The sequence below is a fragment of the Pelmatolapia mariae genome, linkage group LG2 (assembly GCF_036321145.2).
Source record: "Pelmatolapia mariae isolate MD_Pm_ZW linkage group LG2, Pm_UMD_F_2, whole genome shotgun sequence".
Taxonomy (NCBI): domain Eukaryota; kingdom Metazoa; phylum Chordata; class Actinopteri; order Cichliformes; family Cichlidae; genus Pelmatolapia; species Pelmatolapia mariae.
The window spans coordinates 5996503-6024083 of NC_086228.1; the positions used below are offsets into that span (position 1 = coordinate 5996503).

General features: G+C 41.9%; 3 protein-coding genes across 5 annotated transcripts; all 3 read right to left on the reverse strand.

The window, feature by feature from the left end:
• Window positions 1-2962: 2962 nt before the first annotated feature.
• On the reverse strand, window positions 2963-10477 carry znf711 (zinc finger protein 711). Its single transcript, XM_063491630.1, has 8 exons — window positions 10316-10477; window positions 9211-9284; window positions 9015-9115; window positions 6985-7821; window positions 6735-6881; window positions 6469-6648; window positions 6004-6138; window positions 2963-5817 (listed from the first exon to the last, which is right to left on the reverse strand). The coding sequence occupies exons 3-8, from the start codon at window positions 9091-9093 to the stop codon at window positions 4637-4639; spliced, it is 2559 nt and encodes an 852-aa protein (XP_063347700.1). The 5' UTR covers window positions 9094-9115; window positions 9211-9284; window positions 10316-10477; the 3' UTR covers window positions 2963-4636.
• A 434-nt stretch (window positions 10478-10911) lies between these two features.
• On the reverse strand, window positions 10912-21493 carry zgc:66447 (SLAIN motif-containing protein-like). 3 transcript variants are annotated; one of them, XM_063491646.1, is made up of 9 exons: window positions 21178-21493; window positions 20165-20827; window positions 17280-17416; window positions 15562-15681; window positions 14214-14354; window positions 13748-14074; window positions 13480-13623; window positions 12217-12514; window positions 10912-11946 (listed from the first exon to the last, which is right to left on the reverse strand). In XM_063491646.1, the coding sequence occupies exons 2-9, from the start codon at window positions 20821-20823 to the stop codon at window positions 11892-11894; spliced, it is 1881 nt and encodes a 626-aa protein (XP_063347716.1). In that variant the 5' UTR covers window positions 20824-20827; window positions 21178-21493; the 3' UTR covers window positions 10912-11891. The 3 variants fall into 3 exon arrangements, with proteins under 3 accessions (XP_063347716.1, XP_063347708.1, XP_063347723.1); XM_063491638.1 differs by having other exon boundaries at window positions 20165-20832; XM_063491653.1 differs by lacking the exon at window positions 13480-13623 and having other exon boundaries at window positions 20165-20832.
• A 2417-nt stretch (window positions 21494-23910) lies between these two features.
• tmsb1 (thymosin beta 1) lies at window positions 23911-27114 on the reverse strand. Its single transcript, XM_063484472.1, has 3 exons — window positions 26984-27114; window positions 25961-26075; window positions 23911-24342 (listed from the first exon to the last, which is right to left on the reverse strand). The coding sequence occupies exons 2-3, from the start codon at window positions 26061-26063 to the stop codon at window positions 24302-24304; spliced, it is 144 nt and encodes a 47-aa protein (XP_063340542.1). The 5' UTR covers window positions 26064-26075; window positions 26984-27114; the 3' UTR covers window positions 23911-24301.
• Window positions 27115-27581: the final 467 nt, after the last annotated feature.

Sequence of the window (27581 nt, forward strand, 5' to 3'; positions counted from 1 at the left end):
GCGTACTTAGGCAGGAAATGGAAAAATGTGCTTACTGTTGCTCAAAAAGTACGAATTCAGAATAAAAAAAAACAACACGACGGGCTCCTCGTGCTGAATTGGCAGACAATGTGATGCCGTGACAAAAGAACGGTTAACTCAGGGAGGATTTGTCTGCATATTGATCTCTGCATCCTCAGCAGTTTCTGCTGACAGCCGCACCTGTGAGTGATTTATGAGATATTTTGTGGATTTCACCTAAATGGTCAAGCTGCTGCATCCATTTCGTGTAGGTGTTTGTGGTGGCGGCGTAAACCCATCTGCATACCCTCATTTCCCTCACTAAGAAGCATCATATATCCTTCACGACAGGGGATATGTGTTCAACACACGTCACAGAAATTTTAGTTACATTTCTGCATATTATGTATTAATAAACTTTATCGTTCAGCTGAGCAAGTAAATCGTCTGTGGTACTCCATACAGCCTGAAGATGCTTTTGTTTGCTTAATAATGAGACCATTGAATAATGACTCAGGGCTGACAGCAATCACTCTGATAGCTACACAACACTATAATTAAATCAAAGTGGATATTTAATCAGGAAAGTCAACTCCCTTCAGCCACCCTCGCACAACCTTCCCAAACTTTTTTATTGAATCAGTTTGTTCCCGAGTCACTCCTTTTCCCTCTTTTAGTGGATAGTTTAGTGATTTTTTTTTAAATGAGGCGGTTTCCCCTTTCTCTCCCAAAACAAATTAAATCTTCTCAATTAAATATAAATGTCTTCGATGAATGTGGTTCAACATTCACCACTATTCATTACAAATTTTTCCCTTCCCAAATCCTCCTAATTCTGACCTCAAAAATGTAAAAAAAAGAAAAAGAGACATAATCCTTTGATATAGTTGGATCTATAAAGAACTACATTCAGCAACCAGGAGAATAAGGGGTACCTGCAGAAGAATAGATGCATCTATCTTGCAGCTTGCTGCCCAAACTGCTTCAAGCAAGAGTAACTCCAATAACCACTCTTAACAGCTAAGCTATGCAGAAGAGCATCTATGAATCTACAACACATAGAACCTTGAAGCAGGTGAGTTGCAGCAGTAGAAGACCACACCTTGTGCCACTCCTGACAGCTAAAAACAGGAAACTGAACCTACAAATCAAACGTGCTCACCAAAATTGGACAACAGAAGATTTGAAAACCTTCCCTGGTCTGATAGTAGGGTCAGAATTTGGCAGCATCACAACATGCAAGCATGAATCCATACTGCCATCAACGGTTGTGGTGTAATGGTGTGATGGATATTTTTGGATTCACACTTTGGGCTCTGAGTACTAGCTGAACATCATTTAAATCCCACAGCCTGCCTGAGTACTCTTGCTGACCAGGTCCATCCCTTTGTGACCACAGTGTACCCATCATCTGATGGCTGCTTTTAGCAGGTTAACCATGTCACAAAACTCAAATCATCTCAAACTGGTTTCTTGAACACCACAATGAGTTCAATGTAGTCGAATGGCCTCCACAGTCACTAAATCAATCCAACAGAGCTCATATGGCATGTGGTGGAACAGGAGATTCACATTGACACATTCACACGTGTCAATATGGACCAAAATATTAAGGAATCCATTCCAAAAAGAATGAAGGGAACTCTAAATGTAAACGGGGATTTAACCCAGTGCAAGCAATGTGTACCTAATAAAGTGGCCAGTGACTGCATGTGGTGTTTGATCCACAGTGAAAGGGTTCTTCTTTTCATCAGTCCTGCTTTCAGGTAGATCTGCAAGCAACTTGCAAACAATATACCCTTTTGGGAGCACCACAGTGAGAAAAGCAACAATGTAATGAAATTAATTGTGGGTGAATTCATTGTAGCCGTTTTAGGTTTAAGGCCTCGCTGTTGTGCACATAGGCTCACTCTTAAACCTTTTATTTCTATTATGACAAGAAAGCTTCTTTGAAAAATTAGACTATTACAGTCTGTCTAACTTTCAGGCGCTTATAATAACAGTAAATTGCTGTAATAATAAAACTGCACTAGGACCATTAATTTTTTTTATTTCAGCGCACAAAACTTTTGTGACCCACACATGATGTGGATATAAGCAGACTGTTAGGCGACGAGTTCATAAAATAAGCTAAAATTCGCTTGTGCGGTTCTATCCTGCTGGGGAAGACTATTTCAGATTCACCTCATGTTTGAGGATTGTGCAACTGTGCCGGGTAGTTTTCCCCACACTGTTGTCTCAGCCTTGCACAAAGCCAACAAGGCTATGATCGCTCTTTGAAGCGTCTCAGCTTGTACAGTATGTATCAGATCTACTTGCCAAGTTAAAGAGGCTCTTGAAGCTGCAGGATCCCGACGTAGTAGTTAAAAAAAGAAAAGAATCCAAATAAAGCAGCCTGGCCAAAGGGAGCTCAGGTTTCTCTTCAGCTTCTCTGTGCTGACAGAAGTGGAAAAATATACATTCTGGGAGAGTGCAGTGCTGCTCTGCCTTCTCACAGTAAATCCTATATTTAAGCACAATTATGTGGGATGACGAGCTCGTGAAGCAGAGAAAGTTTGAATTCTCTTTAGCAATCAATCTCTAGACCTGAGTTGCTGAAGTTTACTGCCATATTTCATCATCTATTAACGCCTGATGGTTGTACAATCACTGAAAATGCACTCTGTACATGAAACTGATAAAGAGACAGCTACAACTACAGATAATCATTAGATCCTATAAAGACATATGCTGATGCAAACTGGATAAATAGCGAGTTATAACTCCAATCCTTCATGTACTCCTGGCAGCGAGTATTAAAACCTTAATGAGAAACGAGGATGCAAGACGCAGATTAGGTGAAGCGCTGATGTGGAAAATAAGGAAAAGCCAAACTGATTTACTGGTAATACAGCAGCTGTGTGTAAATTTCCCTGTTAGCTTTTAACATTTCCTTCTTGTTAGACAGAAAGGACAAAAAGGGTAAAAAGATAATTGTTTATTTTGGTTCTTCCCCACCAGTAGTTTATCCACAATCAGACTGAAAGAAAATATAGACTAAGGTACACGAAATGCAGGGATTTTTTTTTAATATATACCACAATTAATTTCATGGAGACAGCATATGTGCATACTTTAAAGACTAATGCCAATATGATGAGCAATGACTTGAAGGAAATAATCCCGTGCTTGGGACTGGGTCGGGCTATTTGGGATTGTAGGGCTAGTGTCTGGGAAACTTGTTAGTGAGCACAAACAAAAACACAAAACCCAATCACTTATCCATAGAACAAAACAATAAGCGGTTTCACCCACCACTTTCAATGACAATTCAGTTGTGATGCAGTAATGATCGCTGCCCGCTCATTAGAGATAACACTCCAAAACAATCTTTACCTTTACCCACTCACAAAGCTCTGTACGTGTTTAATATCTTGGGATATTTCTATCTATTTATCTATACATATCCCCAGATAATAAACTCTTATACATGTCATTAAAATACAAAAAAAAAAATTATTAAAGTGCTTTCTACTGACTCAAACACATAATCTCTGAGAGAATGGCATTGATACAGCATGTTTGAGAGTTAAAAATCACTTATTTTCTGATTAGCGGTGTGCATCAGTGCTTAAAGGATAAAGACTAACGGATGTAAGGCATGATTGCTATCAAATGGTTATCTGTGTCATAGGTAACATCACACGTACTTACAGTGGCATTCACACGCAACCACATCACTGGTTATTATATGTGAAGCCAACCATCTGTCAAGGTCATATATAATTATAATAATACACCAGTCAGAGATGTGTACACTAAAGGGATATTCTAACATACCAACTCCACCCTTCTGCTCCATGCTAGACTCTGCTGACCAGAGAGTAGCATTTCTGATTCAACTTGTAAGACGTATTTAACAGAAAATAGTCTATACTGTTTTATACACGATTCGTTTAATGGGGCTCCAAGAGTTCAGGGTTGAGAGGAAAATCCAAAATGATGTGAGTTCAACTGTTAGATTTAATGAAACATATTTTTCAAGATGCATTATGTCTCAACATCAGTGACGAACCCATTTTGAACTTGTGAATGGCTCTGTTCATTAAAGACCAGATGGCATTAGAAAAGAAAAAAGAAAAAAATGTCAGGGTAAAAGCTGGTTCATGAGGTCAAGATACTAGTTGGTACTATGGAGGCAAACTTCTCATGTACTCGTTCCACATCGTCTGGAGAACTAGCATGACGTCCCCAAAACACCGCTTTTCTGTTTTACTAGACACAGTCATCATCTTGCAGCATTTCAGCTGAGTGGGTATAAAAATATAGACATTTGAAACCCTGAATATATGTTCATATGTGATTTTTTTCTGCCACCAAAGACAATTTACAACTGTCCCACTCAGTGCACACACTGTCTTTTTTTTGTTTGTTTTTTTCCGGATTTAACCCCCATCCTAAAATGTGTTCTTGCATTTACTCCTGGGGGCAGGAGGTTTAGACCCAAAACGACACAGAACACAGAACAGCAATTATAATGTTGTTTTCTTCATCAACTGCCTGCATCCATTATTTCTTTGTTAATACACTAAAATTACCTCTGGGTGTGTGACACAGATTTACTCGGTAAAGAGGAGTGTGTTTGTGTGCAATGACATTACATCAACATGTCTTTGTGATGCCTGGCTATGTGCTGGCTCTTCTCTGAAGGCCTCCTAAAGCCCTTGGTGCAGTAGTCGCAGCGGTGGGGGTAGTCCTTTGTGTGGATAGAGATGACGTGGCGTTTGAAGCCAGAAGCGTCCGTACTGTTATACTCACAATACTGGCACTGATATACCTTTCTACCACTGTGCGTCTTCATGTGCTTCTTCAGCTCGGCGGGCTGCCGGAAGCCTCGCCGGCAGCGCTTGCACTTAAAGGGTAGGTCCTTCGTATGCAGGGATAGGATATGGCGACTCAGGGTGAAAGTGTCGGGTGCATTGAAGTTACAATGCCGGCACTGGTGCACTTTGTTGCCTTTGTGTGTTTCCGCGTGTTTCTTCAACTCTGAGGGCCTGTGAAAGCCTTTCTCGCACACGTCACACTGATGGGGGAAGTCCTTGGTGTGAACTGAAATAATGTGCCTCTTCAGGTCACTGGAGTTGGTGCTCTTGTGCTCACAGTGCGGGCACTGGTGGGTCTTGTGCCCCTGCACCATCTCTATGTGGCGCTGCAGTTCCCGTGCATCAGCGTAAGCCTGGGGACAGTGGCTGCACTTGAAAGGCAGATCTGCGCCATGCTTGCTCTTGATATGAGTCTTTAAGTTGGACTGGTCTGCACAGCGGAACTCGCAGTGCGGGCAGTGGTAGGGCTTCTCGCCTGTGTGGGTGCGCATGTGTTTCTTCAGCTCCGATGGGTGACGGAAGCCTTTGGCGCACTCAACACACACATGTGCAAAGTTCTTACTGTGCACAGCCAGCAGGTGACGGTTGAGCAGGCCCTGTTCAGCTGTTTCATAATCGCAGTACTTGCAGTGATGCAGTTTGGGCTCACGATCCTTGACAATGAGCTTGTCTGAGCCCAGTGGGCTAGACTCATGGTAGCGCCGCGCGTACTCGGTATACTCTGGAGATCGCTCATTGTTGTGGCTCAGGAGCTTATGACTCTCCAAGTGGTTGTGAAAGCTGACTTTCTTGTTGGTGGTAAAGTCGCAGTCTGTACACTGATACTTCTTCTTGAGCAGATGGTCCGGGTGGTTCTTCATATGGCATTTGAGGAAGCCCCGCGAGCGAAACTTCTTTCCACAGATGTGGCAAGGGTAGACGGTCAAAGGCATCCCATCTGGTCCAATGATAACAGCTGGACAGAGACGTTTGAAAAAAAAAAAAAAAAAAAGAGTATGCAACATTGCAATCAACCGTTACTATTCTAAGTTTTCCTCAAATGTGAATGATAAAATTATATACATTCAGACTTGGTGACAACACAGATAAAAATGATCAATTTAAGGTATGCATCAGTATCAATACGACATGCTGATCCTACCAGTCTGACACTGCCGTGTTTCGCCTTTCTTCTTCTTCTTCAATTTGGTTTTGAGAGCACGGTTTGCACCCAGTCCCTCACGGATTTGCAAAAATGGTGTAGCTGCTCCATTCTTCACTTGATCAATTGTATTACCTGCACAGACATTGCAACACATAACACCCCAATAACAACAGAATGGATGACCTTGCCTTACTTCTAGTATGATTGTTTTAAAAAAGAATTCATTTTTAAAACCAACTCTTTTAAACTCTTTTAAAATGTGTTTAAATCTTTTAAACACATTTGCCACACATACTGACCCCAAACCATCTTGCTGACCATCTCATTTAAACAGAAATGCTGCAGCATAGCATCTTCCTCTTAATAATCTATTTTAGCAGTCATAGAACATGGTTTTATCTCAAACTGCTAATTTAGGAAAAATTACATAACCCATCTAACTCTTTCATAAAAAGAGCATACCAATGTCTTCATCTTCATCATCATCGCTGTCATCCTCATCATCCTCTTCTTCCTTTGGATGGTTCTTGACTGCCATGTAGACCATTTTGTCACGGCCGACTCCCAGTCTGCCCGATGAAGCTGCTTCCAAATCAGGATGGCCGTTCTGGTAATCATCCTCTGTTATTACCTCTGTCCCACCTTGAACCCACCCCCCAAAAAACTTAATGAGCCATATGACTTTTAACACAAACATGGCTGGATGTACTGTATTGAAGATCATTTACCCAAATCATCATCTGCTTCAGCTTTAAAGATGTAGACTTTTATGACCTCAGAGCCATCCTCCTCTTTGGAGTCCTTGTCTTCCATTACTTCAGTGCTGATCTCAAGGGGAGTGTCCCCTATGTCCAACTTTTCTCCCACTTCATCCACTTTAAAAAAACAAAAACAAAACAAAAACAAATACCAATGGTTATGCAAAAAAATGTAACTTTAAAAAAAATCTTTGCTGTGTTATGTGCCAAGATATCTTACAGGAGATCATCAGGTAATCCTCGGAGCTACTCCTTGCATCATCATCCTCATCTGTCTGTAGGGGAACAGCCTCAGTTGGCAGCTCTTCATGGATTATGGTCTCGGCATTGGCCTCGGTCACCATCAACCCTTCAGACACAAGCTGGTGGTCCAGTGTGTTGTCCTGGTGTTCAGACAGCAGCTCTGCCACAAACACCTGGTCTGGCATGTCGTCATGATGGTGGTTTGCGTCCTGTATGAGGTCTGAGGTCAGAACATGGTGGTGATGGGCGTCCAGGGCTTCCTCTATCGCAACTTCAGTCCCCAGGATATTTTCAGGCATGATTACACTGTGCTCTGAAGGCACCATGTCTTCAGTGCTCATTTCATGGGCCTCCACACCTTGAGACTGCAGACTTTCCACATCCACCTCCAGCCCTTCGACGACCTCAGCTTCTAGGCCCTCCACCTCCACTTCCTCTTCAAGGCCCTCAACAACATGGGCTTCCAGACCCTCCACATCAACCTCAGTTTCCAGGCTCTCCACCACTTGCGCCTCAAGACCCTCCACTTCCACTTCTCCCTCTAGGCCCTCAACAACCTGAGCCTCTAACTCTACCACGTGTGTCTGTAGCCCTTCAACAACTTCTGCCTCCAAGCCTTCTACATCTGCATGTAAGCTCTCCACTACCTCCGTCTCCAGACCTTGAACAACTTGAGTCTCCAGACCTTCCACCTCAAGTCCGTGCTCCAGGAGGATGCCCTCGTCTGTCATGACATCAGAAAGCAGCATACCCTCTGGCACCGACACCACAATGTGCTCCCCATCAATGTGAGCCAGACCCCCCATGCCTGCAACTGATGATATAAAGAGTTTTTAAAAATCACAATTAAAGCTTGATAATAGTCAAATAATTGTGAAAGTGTGTCATTTTTTGTTAGTATACGATAAAAACTTGCTAATGACAATGTGATGTCACTTTGACTTCCTTATTTAGCTTGACACTCAGGTTTCTTACGCCTTTTGGGAAACTGGTCTCTAAATATTAGCTAAATGTAGGGCTGGGCCATATCATACTGTTCACGGTAATACCACTATAATGTTGGGCAACGATAAGAAAATGAAATATCGCGATACAATATGGGTAAAACATGCATGCGCAGTGCCTTTGATTTCATACGCACATGGCGGCGACGGAGAATGAGAAGGGTGAAACCGGATCGTTGAATGAAACAGATGAACCAGAATTGGTTTGTAAAAATGCTGCAATTTCAGTGGTGTGGAAGTGGTTTAGCTTTAGTCCGTCAGATACACAACAAAGCACTATTTTTGGTAGAGCATGCTAGCGGGCTGTCGTTATTATTGTGTTTTTTGGAAAATACGGCACACTTAAAATCAATCCTTTGATTTTTCTGAAAATCGACAGTGCCCCTTATAATCCCGTGTGCCTTATGTATGAATTCTGGTTGTGTTTACTGACCTTGAAACGATTTTATGTGGTACATGGGGCTCGAAAATCTGTCAAATGTTTCAGTACGAATTTGCTAAGCTACGAAGCCGCACCACTTGATGGATTGTCGGAGCATTACTGCTATCGTACGCAGGAGCCTCACGGAGTGATACGTACTGTGCTTCAACATAATATTACCGTATTGTATGTGTGTATAACCTCTTTTTAAGTTTTGTGGATATTATACATGGTTATGCTGAGGATATGTCGGCCAATTTCCACTGGATATGCCTTTTGGTTAAACTGTCAGCAAGGAATTTGCATTTGCACTGTTAAATTTTTATATAACTTTAATGCACATAAAAAAACAGCTGCTTGTTTAAGTGAAAATACACTGATGTTTTTTTTTTAACTAATAAAGTTGTGGAGTTGTAAAGTATTTTGTCTAGTGTCAATTATATCGTCAGTTATATCGTTATCGCAAATTTTCAAATGTATATCGTGATAAATATTTTTGGTCATATCGCCCTGCTCTAGCTAAATGCCAAATACAACATGTGTATTTTTTCTAGCATTGCATTCTCTTGCTAATTCGCCTACCAAAATCTTGCATGATCATAGCATGGGGCATCTTCAGCTCTTGAGTGTGCAGCTCTAACACCCCTCCTCCTTGATCCATGTCTTCACTCCGTAAAAACAGACTGAAAATTGCAGCACAGATTACATTAACCTTTACTTCATATACAGTGCTAAAAATGAAACTGAAAGGGAAAAAAATGCAGTTAGTATTACATACCTTCACATTTGACGACAGAAAATCTTTACAGTAAAACCAACAGGATATCTGATGTGCTTCCTTCCATCAAGATACTGAATTAAAAGAAAATACAATTATCACATGAGCTTGGGATTATAACTGAACACCAGCTGTTCATTTTTTGCAGAAATGCATAAATATTTGGCGTTGGGTTCATAATAAAAGCATTAATCTATTGCAAAATTTACCTCCGTAAGCCTTAAATACAGAACACAAACTTATTTTTAAACCGTGGACAGTTGTTGTTGTTGACCACTGCCTCCCTCTACTGCCAATCAGGGGTACTACATGCTTCAACCTGAGGACAGATCGCTAAATACACCTGGAGCTGGTTGAGCCTGATGGCCGGAGCGCAGCACAGACAAAAGACTCAGTGTGCAGGGAGGTGGCGAGCTCGCATGCAGCGGCTCTGATAGCTTTTGGATAAGGACTCCTGCTTAGTTTCGTGGGAGGAAATGCACTGTCGTCACATGACGATTTAAAATGAAGCCAATGTGTCTACAGCCGTCTGTAGTGGTGTTGTGGCTGTTAGTTTTCACATATTTATCCTTTTTGGGTAAAAAACAAATGCAGTTCCGTTGCACTAATAGTTTCTGAAGTACTGTAGTGTTAAGTATCTACACAAAAATCACATATGCTCCCGAGTTTATGGCCGCCACTGAAACTACCACAGTTATGCAATGGCTACCGCCCTCCACCCACCGGAGCTAACTAGCAAGGAAGCTAGGGCTGAGTCTCAAAGCGCCATTTTGTTTTAGCATAAAGGCTAATTCAAGGAGCGCGATAACCAGTCCAATACGTCGATGTAAGCAACGGTTACACATAACGTTATAATGCATATGTAGTCCCAAACGCATACAACAAACTATGATGACCAATGAGATCATTAGTTTTGCATTTCGCTCTGTTTTGTGCTGCGATTGCCGTCCGGTCAGCTAGCTAGCCTGCTAAGCTAGGTGGTGCAGCTTGTGCCGCATTATCTTCCATGTTGTTTTTCGAAAAGGCTGAAAGAGGCCCGCTACGTCCAACTGGGCCCATGCGTCTTATTCCACACTCGTTTTTGATCGACTCAGAATAATTTTACCTGATAACGTTGTCTTCTGACTCTATCGGTGTTTCTCCCCCTTCTCGGATTTGTCTGTTATTTTTTTGGTTTATTTTTGACGGTAAGCTAAGTGCGGCCTGCAGTTTTGGATCCCCGGGCACTCTTTGCTAGGCCTCGGCCAATCAGCTTGCTTCCTGACAAGCAGAGGGAGGGCGGGGGGCAGACAATGCGTGGCCTCGTTTACCGCTGATCCCTTACTATTTGCGTCATGCATAAGAGAGCAGAGTTACATTAACGCAGTCATTCTCTTAATCGGGACATGTTTAAAGCGGGCTCAGAGGAGCGAAATTCAAACATTACCACAGTAACAAATAAAATAAACATTTATGTGCTTGTACTGTGCGCGCTCAGACTTTGCCTGCGAAGATGAGGCCTGTAGGCCATTTTGTCACAAGGGGTGGGTAGTAGTTGAGCACTCATTTGAGAAGTGGTTGGTCACGCACCCAGGAAATATCCGGGACATGGTAACGGTACTGCTGCTGCTATTGCTTGTGCTGCATAGTGTGACTAATTAGCCTTTCATGCAGAACAGACCACGATTTAACATGCATGGATTAAATATGACCAGAAGTGCATTTAGAGTTTCAGGGTAGACTTTATTAATCGTTTTCATAACAGCTCCTAATTATTCAGAGGCACTCTTCATGAGGGTGCATAGCTGACTAAGGCAGGAGGCCTTTTGTGCATAAACATTTGTTATTAGTGGGTTTCCCAAAGACAGACACTAAAATTGAAATGTAGATATGCAGTAAAAATGCTTTGAAAACTCTTTAACAGTACCTTTACCAACCTAAAATTACTTTTGGAATTAAGGAATTACAGCTCTAATGCACCTTGGCACAACCCATGTTTTTTTTTTTTCCTTCTTTATGATAATTCGTAAGGGCAGTGTGGTTTGCAGGAGTTGTGTTGCCGTGTAAGCAAACAGCAAAACACAAATACAACACAAATCTAAAGATAATTTTCACTATGAACCACTCAAACATTCAGAAATCCAAAGATAATTGTAGAGAGACATGAAAGTTTTCTCATATTGCAGGTATAGAATGAAGAGAAGGCATTTGGGCTCAGGGAAAAAAACAAAACCAAGCATGCAATACTCAGCACCTTCATCTAGAGTAAGTCACAGATAATGAACAGACTGGCAAAATCTTCATTTAAACTGTCTTCATATCAATTACATCAACAGAACAGTAATACACCCCTTAATATTCCAGCAGTTTCTCACAAATACCATAGAAAAATAAGTAAAGTTGACACAAGCATATCTTCTGGAAGCTCAGATTTGGTCCATATTAACAAGTCGAGTGTGCACGTGTCTTCTTGTCTGCCTACACATCCTCTCTTTGTGTGGGTTGACAGTGTTTCATGCGAGGGAAAGAGATTAACTACAAATCCAGTGCAGCCCAGCGCTCCAGTCTGAAATTGGGGGGGGGGGCAGAGGTTGTATGACACATTTGTGAACACAGTGACTGTTTTTCTTTGTATTTAGAGGTAACGGGGAGAAGTCAGGGTGATGTTTGCAGCAGTGAACATCCTTCATTGCAAGGAGACCTCAGTAGCAGCCATCTTTCCAGGACTCATCTGAGATTTTGGCCATGCCCAAAGACCTGTCAATAAAAGAGGAGATTAGTCTCAATTCACAGAAGAAAACAAGTATCTATAGCTTAATGGGAAATACTCCTCATCATCTCACCATTCCTTAAATGTGCACTATTACACTGCACTGTTTTTAGTGAGGCTTAGCTTGCACACAGACTGAAAACATGAGCTGTGTGCAACCAAGAGCAGTAGAACACTGACTGCAGTTCACTTTGCAGCTGTGGGGTTTCCTGAAATTACACAGAGCTCCTTTAAGAGTGTTTTTTTGGAGCACTCACCTCCTCTGAGGCTGTGAAAGTTTACTTCTAGTGGAGGCTGAAGACGCAGCCTGACCTCGTCCTACCCCCGGCCTCCCGGTTCCAACTGAAGCCCTGCCGGGCACGTAGCTTCCTCCATTAGCAGAACCTGGCGACTGGACCCTGCGGCTCCCTCCTGCCTGTTGTCCTTGGACAACAGGTAGGCCTCTGGAAGTCTGACGACCACCTGCCAAAGAGCCCACGGGAGTGACGGCTTTAACTGGAGTCCGCAGGGAGAGAGGAGACTGGCCACTGTTTCGCAGCCGACTGCAAACCATACCTTGAGTGACAGAACAAAATCTCAATCCAGATGGCTTCGTTAAGACAATTTCAGTAAATAAAAGCTATTGTAAGGCCATCTGTTGTACACGGGAGTTGTAGACAAGCTTAGGGAAACAGTACTGAATTATCAGAGTAGTGGTGCAGTCATGTAGCAGGTGAGTGGAAAGGAAGTTACCTGGGGATGTCAGGGAAGAGGGTGAGGAAAGAACTGTGGAACTGCAAGTAGCTGTGACCAATAGTGTATACCCTTTTTCCATTAGTACCTGCTCGGATCGGCTTGACGCGAACCGTATTCCATTACAATTGAGTACCACCTAATGTGCATGGGGTCGTTATAGCAACGCGAGCAAACATCCCGTGACATCACTTGTATGCGACACGAGCTCTACAACAAAGTAGCACCTCGAGGCAATGCTATACCTGCTGCTTAGTCTGTGGCTTTCCGTCAGACTCACGGACCGCAGTGTCGTTTCTGTGTAGCTGTTTTCCTCATTTTCGGGTTTTGAAAAGGAAACTTCATGAAAAGTTTCCTTTTTATGATGTACACCCTCCCATGACTCATCAAGTGACGCCGCTCATTAGCCAATCGGTGATGTGCAATCTGCTGAGGTCACATTTGGATGTGACTTCGTAGATCGCTTGGAACCCCAGCCGAGTAGGTACTAAAAAAGTACCAAGTATCCAGTGAAAACCTATAGATGATGGCTTGTATGGTACTGTCAGAGTTAGACTGATAAATAATAGAATATATGAATTCCTAAATAAAAACAGGCCTTGTGCTGCAACATTGCTCATGATCTTTAAAGACATATATATTGGTCAAACTCTTCCTGTGATCATGCAGAGGTGAAGAACAGGTTAAATTGTAGGATTAAAGTGACACCACAAAGAGTTATCTCTAAGGAAATGTAGGACAATGTATGTTAAGGAGTGGTGGGGACCAGGTGAGGAGGGTGGGGTTACCTGTGGAGGGGGAGTGAGTCAGGGGAGACATGCGGTTGCCAGAGCTCTGGAGGTTAGCCTCCATGCTGCGGCTGTTTCTGACTGCCTCCAGGGAACGTAGGCTGGTGCGGGGAGCCAGATTAGGCATGCTGTGCCTCAACTCCTCTGGAACCACACACATACACACACACTTAACTACAACCAAATGTATATTGTCACAACAGAAGAATCTCCATGGCTGTCCCTTATCTAGAGTAAAACTGCTTAAGTATAACTGGTTATAGCCTACCCTCACTCTTTGCAAATTTAAGCAGTTCTGCACTGGGGCCCTGGAGAGACCGCCTGGGTGCTTTTGTGCGTGGGGCCCTGAGTTGGCTGCTGTATTCCTGACCGTGGTTAGAAGTCGAGGGAGAGAGGCACCGAGGTGAGCCTAATGGCGAAGGGGTGAAACGATGCCGTCGCTGGGGCATGGAGAAGTCATCCTCTTCATCTTCCAGGCTGTAAGTGTCAAACTCCTGGTCGCTGTATGTACCGCCCCGGCGCAAGGACTGCAGAGATGCTGTGGAGCTGCGGCGCGATGCAGATGCTGAGCTAGAAGCACAATCCTGCCTCAGACCTGGAGCCAGAAATACCAGGTCAAAATGAAACAACTTAAAAGTCAAGCAAAACTCAGTTTTTCAAATGAGACTCTGACGTCTATAAATGCAAATAATCAGCTGGTGCCACTCAAAATGCTATAACCTTTCTACACTCACTCTCTTCCTGTAAACGAGCCATGATCTGGACATCTGTGAGATCCTGCAGCTTATATCCCATTGAGATGGAGTCATCTGATGTGCTGAGCTCGCTGTCTATGGAGGACTGGGAACTCAGGGCTGAGGGCATGCTTGTGACGCCTTTAAACAAAGCAGAATACCCGTTAGAGTAAGCTGAATTACACAGATATAGACAGAATATAGACAGAATACTGACCACAGCCAAAACCTCCTACTTCCTTATGACTCACTAAGCACTAAGCATACAGCACAATATTTAAATTCTTATGCATACTGATAGTGGCAACTTTAAACATGACACTAGCTGATCAGCATAAAATCAGGCTGATAAAAATTGAGCTTTGTGAGGTATAACTCAACAGACTCAGGCTAATGCATGCAGCACTACCTTTCATCAAGATCACCAAGTGAATATGCAATTTATCTAAGTGGGCCCACAATTTTAGAATTAACAGTCTGACATTAGTTTGTCTCCCCACAGCTTGTTCTACAGCACTGGTCTATAAAGCCCAGTCTGCTGATGATGCCCTGGGAAGCTGTAGCCAAAGTTCAGCCTGACACATGCCTGATGAATGCGAAACGACATCACCCAGCAGCATTTGGTTATGTAAAAAGCCTGGCATTAGATAGAATCACCACACATACTCCAAGCACTTTCAAGTTCATGCAAAGATTTGTTATTAAAGGAGTTTCCACAGCAATACTGACATTGCCGGGCTGAAAAAACTGTGAGACATGATGTGCAAAGCGACTATTACAACTGCAATCACATGTTCAAGGAACAAAATTATGCATACCATACATATTACATATGTTAACACTATCAATCGTGTGTGTGTGTGTGTGTGTGTCCCACCCGGGAGCACAAACAACATACACTTTACATAATTACTAACCATATTCCAAAGTACACCAGTGCTATCTGCAGGGCACACCTTAGTTTTAGCTTATTTGAGGCTCAGATCAACTTGATTTAATTTAATAAGAGAAGTTAATATACTTAAGATAAGGAATTAATACCTTAAGTGACTGCTGTACACAAATGTAGTCGACAAATGCCCATCGACTGTTTCTGACCGTATTTGCAAATTTTATCCATAATAACAGTTATTAAATTAAATAAACATTTACAGAAACCTTTGAAGAATGGTTTGCAGCGATGTAAAGTATATGTAAAATAGCTCAAACATGCAAAAATGCTAAAGCAGTCCTTAAAATTAACCAGTCAGACCGCTGTGAGACCCACATCCTTACAGTAACTGATGTTATTCTCACTGTTGTGTTGTAGGGAAAATGAGAAGCGCTGTGTGTTAATGTCATGCCATACCTGAACTGCCACAGGTTAGTAGGGATTTGTTAGTTGATTTGTGGTACCCAGGAGAGATCAGGCCTGAGCCCGCCGAGCCCGCCTCTGATGGACTGCTGTACATGTTTCTCCATCGAGATGCTGCAGGCGACAGGACAGGAGAGATCACGTTCTCAGGAAGGAAAATACACCAGTACTTATTATATACACAATGTGACACTATCAAGTTACTTGTAAAATGTCCTCAGAAAAAGCTCTCACAATAGTTAAAATTTCTCAATTCAATTCTTGTTTTGTTTTTTCTTAAAAACTTGATTCATGCACCTCGCATGCTAAATGACTTGTTCTGGAGCTTGAATGATCCAGGTGGATACGTGGTCTGGTGCTGGCATTTAAAAACATGAACTCTTCTGGGAGGAAGGTAATCCAATCCCACCCATGACTTCATGTAGTCATTCAGCCCAGGTGTGAATAGCTTTGTTGTTCAGGTTTTGCAGCATGTAAGATGAGGGAGCTGCTCACAGGTTTAATAATGAATGGGGTCTTTTGGATCAGATGCAAACCTCTATCTGCACTGAAAGGCGTAGTAAGATTCACAGCAAGTGTTTAGGCTTTGTTATACACCCCTGTGCACAGCAGGGGTAAGCAGTAAGTAAAGTTGGGGTGCTAAATGTGCTGAATGACGTGCCTGAACCTTGGTTTAGGCCTAGAATTTCTAATGCTTAATTTATTCTACCACAGTTCACAGTTGTGTCCATTTGCTTTGGTATTTGCCTACACACAGCTCCCGTGTAGTCTGCCAAAACCCCAACTGCACATTGCTCGACGTGGATGACGGTCAAACGTCAATTGGTTAACAAGTGAGCCAGAACAGAGAAGAGCATGATAGCGAAGTTCACCAGGAATGGGAGAAGTGTGGAGAAAAGAGTAAGAAAAGTACAGACAGTGACTGCAGTGAAACTCTTTCACTTCAGCTGTCTGCATGTTAAAACTTTGCTCTTCTCCACAGATGGCTGACGAACTAACAACAGCATAAGCAAGTATTGCCCACAGACCGGTTGTACCACATATTATTGACACAGCACCCATCTACCAAACTGCAGGTAGATTGGCAGGCCGAAGCTGTCTACGTGCTTTTGCTGCTGAACCATAATCTGAACCATACGGCAGGGATACAAATCAAAGACCATCAGATACTCATTTTATTAAATAGGCAAAGCTCTTTTGCTTAAAGTGTTCAACAGCGTGAAAGATTGGTAATCTAAGCATTGGCACCTGAGGGTGAATAGAGAGCTGCAGAATAAGGAAAGACCTTCTGTGGTTAGCAGAGGCTTTAGACATTTTCACGTTTTGTTATAAACATAAATATGTGAATAAATATCCCACTCCTAAATTTTGAAGCCTTAATTTGTCCAGAACAAGATGCTTGCTCACAAATGGCTAACTGAGACTACAGAAATTGTGGAGGACATTAAAAGTAATCCCACTGTACACAGTTCAGCACTGGTGATGGTAAAGTGGTTGTTGTTGTTTTTTTATAGCCTAACATTAGTGTTTTACTTTTGGTGACTGCATTCCCACAGGCTCTATTTTCTGCAGAAACTCTAAAGCCATGGAAAAAGGGAGAAGCTAACTTCCGGATCGGCCCTACAAAAATGCATCATACATGCAGCACTCTTAAGAAAACAAAAAACAAAGTAGACTTTCTTCAGTTATAGTACACGATCCTAAATGCATACTCTGGTCCAAGCGACTGATCAGAGTCCGGCAAGCCATCTCGGTCTCGGGGCTGCGATGGTCAAGGACCTGCCGACACCACTTCAGCGGAGAGTCTGGCCCTGGATCTGCTACCTGCTTTTTAGGAGACACATATAACCTGTAGAGAAGCAGCACAAAAGAGAAAAAGATATCACTAAATCTGGGAAATTAAGAGTAGTGAGAATAAAGAAGTCAGTCTAATCCTTCTCATATTGATCATGCTTTCATGTTGCAGTGTTTGCCAGAATGTGAGAAGCAGAACAGTTAAATGGGAACAAGCTGGAGATTAGTGTGAACTGCTGCTGTGTGAGGTATGCAAGGTAAGAGTGGATGTGAAAGCCATGTAAAACAGAATGTTTTTTTTCTTCCTCAGATTGTACAGGATATGCTAACGCCCAGCCACTCAGTGTTTTCCCCAGCAGAAGGACAGTATCCTGCAGTAAAGATCCCACATCAAACAACCAGGCTGTTACTGTGTGTTTGACTTCAATGATGTAATCAAAGCAAACAGTGAGTGGGAAATCATCTCAAGCAGGTACTTGTGAACATCTTTATCACAGCTTAAGCCGGAACCAACCTTGAATTTACATTTGCCTCATGTCCTTTTGGTTAAATGCAAAATTCACATCCAAAGACGCCTAAAACACGGAGTCAAACTCAGATTAGCAGCTGAGCACAGACGTGGATGGAACAGTTTTGTGGCTTTTAGTCCCGCTATCATTTTGAGCTACATTCTACAGCATGAAAAACACATGAGAAATATCCACTACGGACAAAAGTGTCAGCCAAAAATGAGTTTTATGCAGCTGCAGTGTCAGATGCTTCCTCCGCGATGTGTCCAACATTGCCTTAGTGAGAGCAAACAGCCATTTAGTCACCACAAGCTTTGAAGTGGCTGATCACATGGGCTGATGCTTTGAGTCGGATACACAAAAGGGCCCAAACTGACTGGTTCTGGACCAATCAGCTACAAATCATCTTCCCATTTGGGCAAACACAAAAGGACCCCATTTCCCACAGGAATGAGCGACAATGCAGGAAGCAATATTCAGGTCACACGTCCTGCACAGAGAGCACGGCTTCTCTGCGCAGGGAGAGCAGAGGAGGGTGGTACTTAGTAGAAGCACAAACCCGCTGTTTGATGCAGAACAATGTTGTTTGCTTTTGATCCATTCACAGTGTGGTTTTGCTCACAGTGTTGCTATTGCCATTTATGCAGGACACTGGCAACAGCTGCTGTAACACAATGTTAGTACTGAGGAGTCTCTTACACTTTTAAACCAATCCTGTAATAACTGTAAATAAACCCCAAAGTGATATTATAACAAAACATATTCAGCTGTGTCATATTTATGCTTTCACAGTCGAGAGCAGCAACAGCCTTTGTCACTGCTCCACTGTGTCAGTGTGAAAAGTGCAAGTTAGGAGGACTGAAGCCAAGGCCCCTGAGCTTTAAGAGTCTGAACTAGTTTTTTTTTTTTTAAACAAGTAAACAAACATGACAGAAAGAAATTACCCAACTTGGTGAATTTCCATAGAAGAGTTCAAATTTTGTCCCAAGAATATGGTCTTCTTTTACTAATCTTTTCACAAAGTAATGGTTCAAAACAATAAATATAAAAGTACTGCATTAGCTGCCTTCTGTTTTGGCCCCTGTTCTGGTGTGATTACACAGGGTGGAAGGGGGGGGGGCTCAAATCACATGCTGTGCAATCCCAACCAAAGTAGTTCAGCCACGCGGGCCCACTCAGCCCGGAGCAGATCAGATTATGCTGCTGTTTGGGATTACTTAATGTTTTGGCTATGATAACCCCACAAAGCACATATGGTATGGCTAATGATGTAAAACTGAAAATAAGTCATGAGTGGTCTGGCTGTTAAATCCCCAGATCCTCAGTTGCTAAAGTGAACACAATATGGTACCTGTTTAGGACAATACTGCGAGAGAGAATGAACACTCATGTCTAGACTGATCTCCTGCATAGCCCCATATTAATGTTCTTTTTAGGTCATTGCTATCAGCCAATTAAACAAAACAAGTAAAGGTCACACTGGTTCAAAACAGATCAGGCTTTTAAAAAGGCTGAATATTAATTACATGCAGATATATCCTTTTTCTGACTAGGTTAAGTCAAATTAGTGGTCTCTTTTTTAATAAACAGGATAGTCTTTCACCTGATACAAGACCTTTTTTTTTTAAATTTGTGCTTGATTCAGACAGCTAGAACTTAAAAAAGAACATCCTTTGTGTTCGACTAACCTGTCAAACAGGTAGCAGACATGTCACTCGAGTCTGAGAAGTCAAGGTTAAATCTGAGACAGAAGAAACAACTGACTCTGCTTTCTTTTACTTTCTCCTAATTGCTCTTGAATATTTTATGCCTTCTCAAAATGCTAAGAATCTGTATACTTTCTCTCCTGCTTACAAAAAGATCATCGGAGCAGGTGTCGACTTGAGCTTTTAAATACACTTTGTTTGTGTGGGATAAGAAATAACCACGGTTTCTGCATCAGCTCAGAATCGAGTCTAATTTTAAACCCAAATAGCCTGATGCTACACAGTCACTGCCCTGTGGGGGAGTATCACACTAAAGAATTCAGAGGTTAAAATGAAAAGGCACAAATGACTCATGTGGCTAAAGGGGCTCTTCTACCTATAGGCTGGAAACTTTAAATGTGACTTCAGAGCCCAGCTTCCCCTGGAGGTAACTTTTCGCAGCTGCTGCTGTATGAACATCACTTTTTATCCCCGTCTCAGCTGCACATGTTTAGCCACACAGTTAAAGCCACAAATAGATGCCGGCTGTACCCAAACAAGTGGGATCAAAGCACAACCAGAGAAAGCATTGCCGATAATGAGACATACCAGCTCTCCTCGTCCTCTATGTCTGCACACTCATCATCCAAATCTAGGACATCCACTTCATCCAGTGCAGTTTGGTCCACCCCTGAGTCGCTCTCTGCAAGTGTCTCTGACTCATAACTTTCCTGAGACGGGCTCTCCGGCGTCTGGCTCTGGCCCTGAGACTGTGCTGCTCCGTTGCTGCTGGTCAACTTTAGGAAGCTGCCACACGGACCCCGATCCTCCTCTTCCTCATCATCCTCTTCCTCCAGCCTGCTAGCCACAGGCAAGGGGGACATCTCCTCTCCACTGCTGCTGTCCTGAGGGGGTGACAGCATCAAGTCCCTGCTGCCCAGCTGGCTGCTGCTGTGCTCCAACCTGAGGTGGGAGTTTGTCACCTCTTCACAAGCCAGCCTCTCGTTGATGTTGACAGCAGCTGTGAGGTTACTGTTTGCTCCTCTGTGGCTGACGGTCTTGCTTCCCCTGTTGCGCAGGGTCTCATTCTGGACCTCCAACCTGCGCACAAGCTCCTGCAGCTTTCGGACCTCCTCCAGCTCCACCCCTGCCAGGTCTTGACCTCCCTCTCCTGCCACCTCGCACCCCGGCTCGGAGTTTTCCGTGAGGCCAGTCGGACTACCATTGTCAGGCTGAGGCACCACGCTGGCACTGTCCGGGACCACCATGCTGCTGCTCTGATAGGAGAAACATTCAGTTAACATTGTGGCAATAAAAACTCTAAATGACTACAGCCATTAAGCTAGGACCTGGTGGCTCCCGAGCAACACAACAGCAGTTTAATAGCGTAAAAGTGACCCAAACACAGATGTTAGCGTTCTCTGACTACTTCACAAAGCTTTCAGTACTCGGAAGCACACTAGTTCCCTGTCGCTCCTCACTTTATTTACCATTGTGTACACTACGAGTGCATCCTTGCAATTGCGGCTCCGTCACACCTCTTATATCTCTTCAAACGTTAACATTTGAACTCCCTTGGTTACTGTTAGCCAGCTAGCACGCTATCAACAAAACAAACGTACCGGTGACTGAGCCGTGTTGTCCCCTGCGAGCAGATGACTGAGCTTGCCCGCCACTCACAGCTCAAAATCCCCCGTGGACCAGCACGAGCGCATGAATGAAGAAGCTAATTACATCCAGGTGAAAGGCTCTACTGCGTGATGATAGTGATTGTCGAGACGGTGCAATAACCCTCTGGAGTTATCTTACTGAGCGGCGAGCTAGTCCATGGTCTCTTGCTGCTAGTGCATCACCGCTAGCGTTTACCACATCGCTCCCGCTAACTAGCTTGATGATGGACTTTAGTTAGCTCAGTGAGGAGACCTGCAGCAGCGCTCGCTCCTCCCTCTACTGGTTTTCCTGTTGTTTTAAGCGCCTCCCCGAGGCAGGACATGGTACTGCAACAACCTCATATTATTATATATTGTAGCCACTGGGTGTCACTGTTTACACAATGCTGCATTCAATAACCGTACTTAAACGTCTGTTATGCAGTCTATGGGTGCCTTACAGCACGTTATATCAAGAAAGAAAGCATAAAGTGAATAACTGTCGACTCCCACTGCTGTTGTTATCGAATATTTTATATACGTAGACAAAAATACAGTTTAAGGATAGAAGCAGAAAACGGAGCAATACATGTTATAATTAAGAAAAGCATGCAGAAGTATAATGTACTCACAAAAAATTTAAACCTTTAATTTTTTAAGTTCTACTTAAACTATACGATCTATGTAGTATACACCTCTTATCAGTCCCTTATTTTCGGCAGAATTATTCCAGTATCTTTGCATTTCGCACCATTGCACATAGAAGTTCGTTAAATTCAGAGCAATGAAAAATTAAAGGTCAATTTCTTGTATGTGTGTACATATTTGGACCATAAAGATTCAGATTTTGGTATGAGCCTTTTTAGCTGTTAAAAAAATACACTCTTATAGCACCAGAATGATCAAATGTCTTTTAAAAGATATCAGAAATCCTGTGTTCTGGATCTCATCTGCTGATGAGAACTTTTTACATTTATATATCTTAGATTGACTTTTCCTTATCTGCCTATACAAAACCTATGATAATGAGGAGAGTGCTAAAAAGTAGAAAATGCATTTATTTATATGAAGGAGTGTGTGTGTGTGTGTGTGTGTGTGTGTGTGTGTGTGTGTGTGTGTGTGTGTGTGTGTGTGTGTGTGTGTGTAGACAGTAGTCTACATAAATTTGCCTTTTAGGGGACCCATTTTTTTCTTTAGCCAAAGTAAACTAAAGACATAAAAGTAGTGGTGATACCAAAAGAACAAATATAATGAGCTTTGCCAGAGGTTATGGTCATGCACACCTTTAAAGCAGCTGATTAAAATTCAGGTAGGGCCATTAATAAGCTGTATTCTTGTAGCATTTGTGAGAAAAGATTTTTATAACTTAGAAAGAGATATACAGTCCTATGATAATTCTGCACATGTATTAGACTGTTTTGTTGTAGTCCTAAGTTTATTATCAAAGACAGATCCTGACAGATCTTGGAAAAAGAAAACGTGCATACCATCATCCCTCTCAAAAGAAGCCTAATTTATTATTCATGATATTGAACAGGTTTCATTACAACACAATGGAACATGTAAATCTGCACGACCTTTAACAAGTATGTTAAAAGCATTTTGAACAAAGTTAGACAGCGTAAAGTGTGTCTTTGCTCTCAAGCATTTGTGCACCACTATATGAACATGTCCCAGCAGGCTTGCTGTGGAAAAACACAGACTGCACTATCTTAAGCAATCCACACACACAGGAGCCTGATGGAAAACATGCCCAGTCGATGAGGTGTGTGATAAATTTGTGCTTTCCAAAACATTTTAAAGGCAGAATGCAAATAATCTCATTTTAGTATCCTGACTTTACATGCATAGAGACAGTGTAAATGATGCCCTGCACATGTATGCTAAATTCCAGTATCGAAAGTAAACTTTTAAATGTGAACTAAAAATCCTTGTTGGCAATCTGCAGTGTGCCCACGCCTACAGCTCGTTCACTCCCTTTTTTCTGCAGGCTTAAACCTGTTGTATATCTAGATGAGGTATCTGGAATGAAATGTTTGCAACCCAAAAGAGGCTGAATATGAATGTGAATAACAGAATGATTTTCTTAGTCCTAGTCACTCCAATAACAAGAGGTTGTCTAATAATATTTTGGTACCAGTATTGGCAGTGAGTTTATCTGCGTCTTTCACTTCCTTAAACCCTCGTTTTCTTTATTATGCATGCTGAAAAAAAATAAAATAAAAATCCTAAAATGAACCTCAGGCTTTATTGTATATTGAAAAATTAACAGCAACATTGCATGTAACTGTAAGTGCTGACGAGAAAGGAAAGAGTAGATGTTTTAATAACTGAGCACTCGTGTCCAAGTGAGCTTTTAAGCATCAGCTGTAGATATATCTGTTTACACAGCCATTTAAATGATATGTAGGTTTGCTTTTATGCATTATAAATTTTTAATTTTCAACTAATGTATCATGCTTGTTTGTATCTTTTCTCTGATGCTTTTAAATTCCAGTTTCTTTCCAAAGTTTTTATTTAAACGAGCCTATCATATGCATTTGCTTTCCTCAAATACTTTATAGAATGATTTTCACATTCACCAGTTAAAGTTGTTTTTTTTTTTTGTTTTTTTTTAAATGAAGGTGCTAATTTGCTCAAATAAGTTTCATTGGTGTAATTTTTAAACAAAGTAACTCAGACAACTTTTTGAACATTTTTTTATTAAAAACAATATCATCTTTTATGTTCTTTTTCATAACACATCCTGAATGGCACCATTTACAGGCATACATATGGTATAGCAATATAACATGATTGATGATTTCCAATGCTGAAATTATGATTTCCCCCCCTCCCTTTTTTGCTCAAGTCTACACCCTGTATAATGTTTATCATGCCCTGTTCAACCCTTTTCTACACTGCATTGCAAAACAATAAAATGCATCCATTGCCTTAATTTAATCACACACAGATCTTTCCCCATAGCGTCAACCCAAACACCATTTCAAAGCAAAGACAGCGTGGCACAGAAAACTGAGGCAGAGGTGGGGATAGTTGGGCTTGGAAGACGAGCAGGTAGCGGGGGTCGACTGAAGGAGAGGAATCATGGCTCTCTTCAGTTTCCTTCCTGCATGGCTTTCTTCTCCGCTTCAATTTCTGTGAGGAAGAAAAAAAAGAGGGAGACATGATTTTAACATTTAAGTATAATTAAAAAACCAACAACAACAAAAAAAAAACCCACCAATGAGCTTGTTAAGATAACAATCTTAGCGTGTACCGACTTAAAGTGCAAAGAATAATTAAAGAAGTTTGGAAAAAAAAAAATGTCCATGATTTACGGTTATCATATGGATTTTCTGTTACACACTTGTAGTTTTCTGTCCCATTCAGCAGCCCTGATGATAACATCATTGTATCGGCAGGTACAATCAGACCCACAGGAAACATACAAGACAACCCAGACTGTATAGCATTCCTCAAGACAAGACCTTTACCTGTTATCATGGTATTAAATGAATTTGGGTAAGCAGCATTATGGCAGGAGTAATGATAGTGTTAGTGAATTGCCTGACATTTAAATATTACCCACCATAACCCACTTGCTGTATTAAGCACAGAAGGCTATAGTGAAGCTCCCACTGAGTGGATTAACCCAACTCAAGAAATGTTTGTTTGCTAGTCAATTCACTGCAATTCTTCATGCACAAAGAGACATTCTGTCTTTGTACTGCATTACGGCAGTTATCCTGCTGCTGTCCAGTTAACACCCTTTGAGTCATCCACTCATTTCTATAGATGGCGTGGTATCTGAATAGATTATCTTCATAGCCACTTTCTGTTTGTTGCAATAGGCGTGACAGAAATGAATGAATAACATTTTCATATCACTTCCACATTTTCCACTTTCAACTGTGAATGCGTCGCATCACATTAACAGATAGATGAGCACATTATGACACGAGTGCTCACATACCTCTGAGCTGCTCCAAACTTTCATTTTCCACAAGACTGAGCTAAAAATGGGGCCAATTCAATCTCTCCCTGTAGCTCTACTTTACAGCCAGAAGTGCAAATCCACTTCTCTGGATGAAGATGATTGTCTGTGCCTAAAGTCCAATTTTTGTCCTAATGAAGCAATGAAAAACGTTGATGTCTGGATGGCAGCACCGCATAGCACATATCTAAAAAAGGCTTTAGAACTCATAAAAAGGCCAGCATGCACCGACAGTGCCACCTGCTTCTGAGCCTCCTCTCTCATATAGTAGCCGCAGCTGTGTTCAGATTAAGAAAGATCGAGTTAGACAGCAGGGAGCTTCACAGCCTCAGAGGGGAAGGATGGGCATTTTGACACACTTTCATTCTCCTCTTTCTGCTGCTGCATGTCACGCCAGAGATGAACACTGCTTTTTTTTTTTTTTTTTTTTAAAAAGAAAAAAGAAAAAACCCATTGTGCAGTTTATGATTGCGGTTTCTGTTTATTTGCTCTAAAATTTGTATTCTTCCACTCTCAGTGGTAGATGGCAGGTTAGAGTTTCAAGAGTGGGAATATGCGTGGGATTCTTCCTTACAGGTTGGTGCTAAGTACAAGGTCCCAGGTAGCTGGGTGTGGTCCTTGTTTTGCAATATTTGCAGTTACCTTTATTTAAAAAAAAAAAAAAAAAAAAAAAAGGCAGGGAGGAGTTGAGCCAACCTGTGAGCCAGAGTAAAGGGGAAAGGTGAAAGAAGTAAATGAGAGGCTTGTTTGGAGCACACCTCTTTTGTCTTAAAGACCTACCCTCCTTTGTTGGAAGGTGGTTCTTTTCTTGCGTGTTAGTCTTCTTTAGCTTTTGCTTGTTGAACTGCTCCACTTCCTGGTTGACTGGGTTGCTGTCGCTCATTTTGGATGAGTTCTATAAAACAGAAGAGGGGAGATTTAAGAGAAAAATTTGTGTGCTTTCAAGATCTGACTGACATGCTAAGATCTTGTCTGCAGTGCATGCCCATACATGTACACAAACCAAGTTCCACCTGACATGAGAGAGAGAAAAAAAAAAAAAAAAAAAAAAGGTTATGTGAACCATGCAGTCACCTGAAACAACAAGTATCTGTACCTCTATCTCACCACGGTGAACAAACAGCTCTAACGTGATGTAGTGTTTAACTGGGTGGCATTCAAATCCACAAATGGCTCTTGTTAACAGAGAAAAATGGTGCGTCTGTGCACTGATTTGCATTTATGTACAGTTATTAAAGAGATACGGAGAATTTTACGCCTGTGCCAACTAAGCAAATAAGATTAGAAGCGTTGGAACAAGTTTTATAGGAACTTAATATTTCCAGGAGAACTGAAGTCAGGGCATAAATACTGCAGTATTAGGAAATTCAGTGGCCTATCCCATTAGGGGAGCGTCTGTCTTCTTTGCTGTCCACACAGAATAATGGGTGCATTTTAATTTTTAACACCACCCTAGGGAAATGACCCCTTAAAGACCATGCTGTCTAGGAAAAGTAACATTGTGTAGCCTGATAAAGACTTATAGACGGCCCTAATATGCGGGCAGAGAAATGAGGCACTGTCAGGTATCTATACACACCCTGCGCCATAACTGGAGTGACTAACACACCAGTGAGTGTACTAAACGAGCTACATAGTCTATACCAAAACGTTGCATAACGTATTTCATCTTTTAATACACACCACATAAATAATCACTTAAAATAAACATTTCGTTCGCATTTTTTTCTTAGCAATTAAGAAAAAAATAATTTATCAGCAGGCTAAGACAGCGGAAAAACAAAACAATTTAAAGAGTTTTACCTGGTGCAGGACCGCGTTGCAAGACAATTTTTAACAGGTAACTGTGTGTGTGTGTAATCCGTGCAAAGCCAACGGTTTAAATAGAGACAACACGCCCTTGTGCACGCCAACATGGACACCGGTCCTCTGGCTCTCATTGGCTCCCAAAGCTCAGAAGGCGAATTTTAATTGGACACTCTTGATGTCTCACCGCCCTCTCAAACCTCCTTAAAAATGATATGACTTGGGTCAAAGTTCTTCCCATGCAGTGTTGCAATCGCATGATGAATTCCTTCACATATCCGCACGTTTGGATGAATTAAAACGGACACCTATTGTAGGTGATGTGATGGATTTCACGTTTTTTCTCTTTTAGCACAGTACCATCTAGTGGGCTACAGGGTTATGACAAGCCAACTTAAAAATAATCATAACAAGAAAGGGAAAGAAACCAGTTAAAGTCGAATGACTGTAATTTGTTAATGCACTTGGAGGGAAAACGCCTATACTTTCCAGTAACTGTTATTTTGTTTGGCAGTAAATAGGGGAAAATATGCTGTTTTGACAGTCAAATACATGTTCTTTTACTGTTCTACGCTGTAAGCAAATTATATACCTT

Bases quoted from the DNA above. Each gene is read 5' to 3' on its own strand.
- znf711 (XM_063491630.1), bottom strand. From the start codon at position 9,093: ATGGATCAAGGAGGAGGGGTGTTAGAGCTGCACACTCAAGAGCTGAAG. The intron at 6,649-6,734 runs GTAAATGATCTT...GGTGGGTTCAAG, and splicing joins TGAAGCAGATGATGATTTGG to GTGGGACAGAGGTAATAACA. The intron at 5,818-6,003 runs GTAGGATCAGCA...GTCTCTGTCCAG, and splicing joins AACACGGCAGTGTCAGACTG to CTGTTATCATTGGACCAGAT.
- zgc:66447 (XM_063491646.1), bottom strand. From the start codon at position 20,823: ATGGTGGTCCCGGACAGTGCCAGCGTGGTGCCTCAGCCTGACAATGGT. The intron at 14,355-15,561 runs GTATGGCATGAC...CTTTGTTTAAAG, and splicing joins ACTAACCTGTGGCAGTTCAG to GCGTCACAAGCATGCCCTCA. The intron at 13,624-13,747 runs GTAGGCTATAAC...GTGTGGTTCCAG, and splicing joins TAAATTTGCAAAGAGTGAGG to AGGAGTTGAGGCACAGCATG.
- tmsb1 (XM_063484472.1), bottom strand. From the start codon at position 26,063: ATGAGCGACAGCAACCCAGTCAACCAGGAAGTGGAGCAGTTCAACAAG. The intron at 24,343-25,960 runs GTAGGTCTTTAA...TCTTCCTCACAG, and splicing joins CCACCTTCCAACAAAGGAGG to AAATTGAAGCGGAGAAGAAA.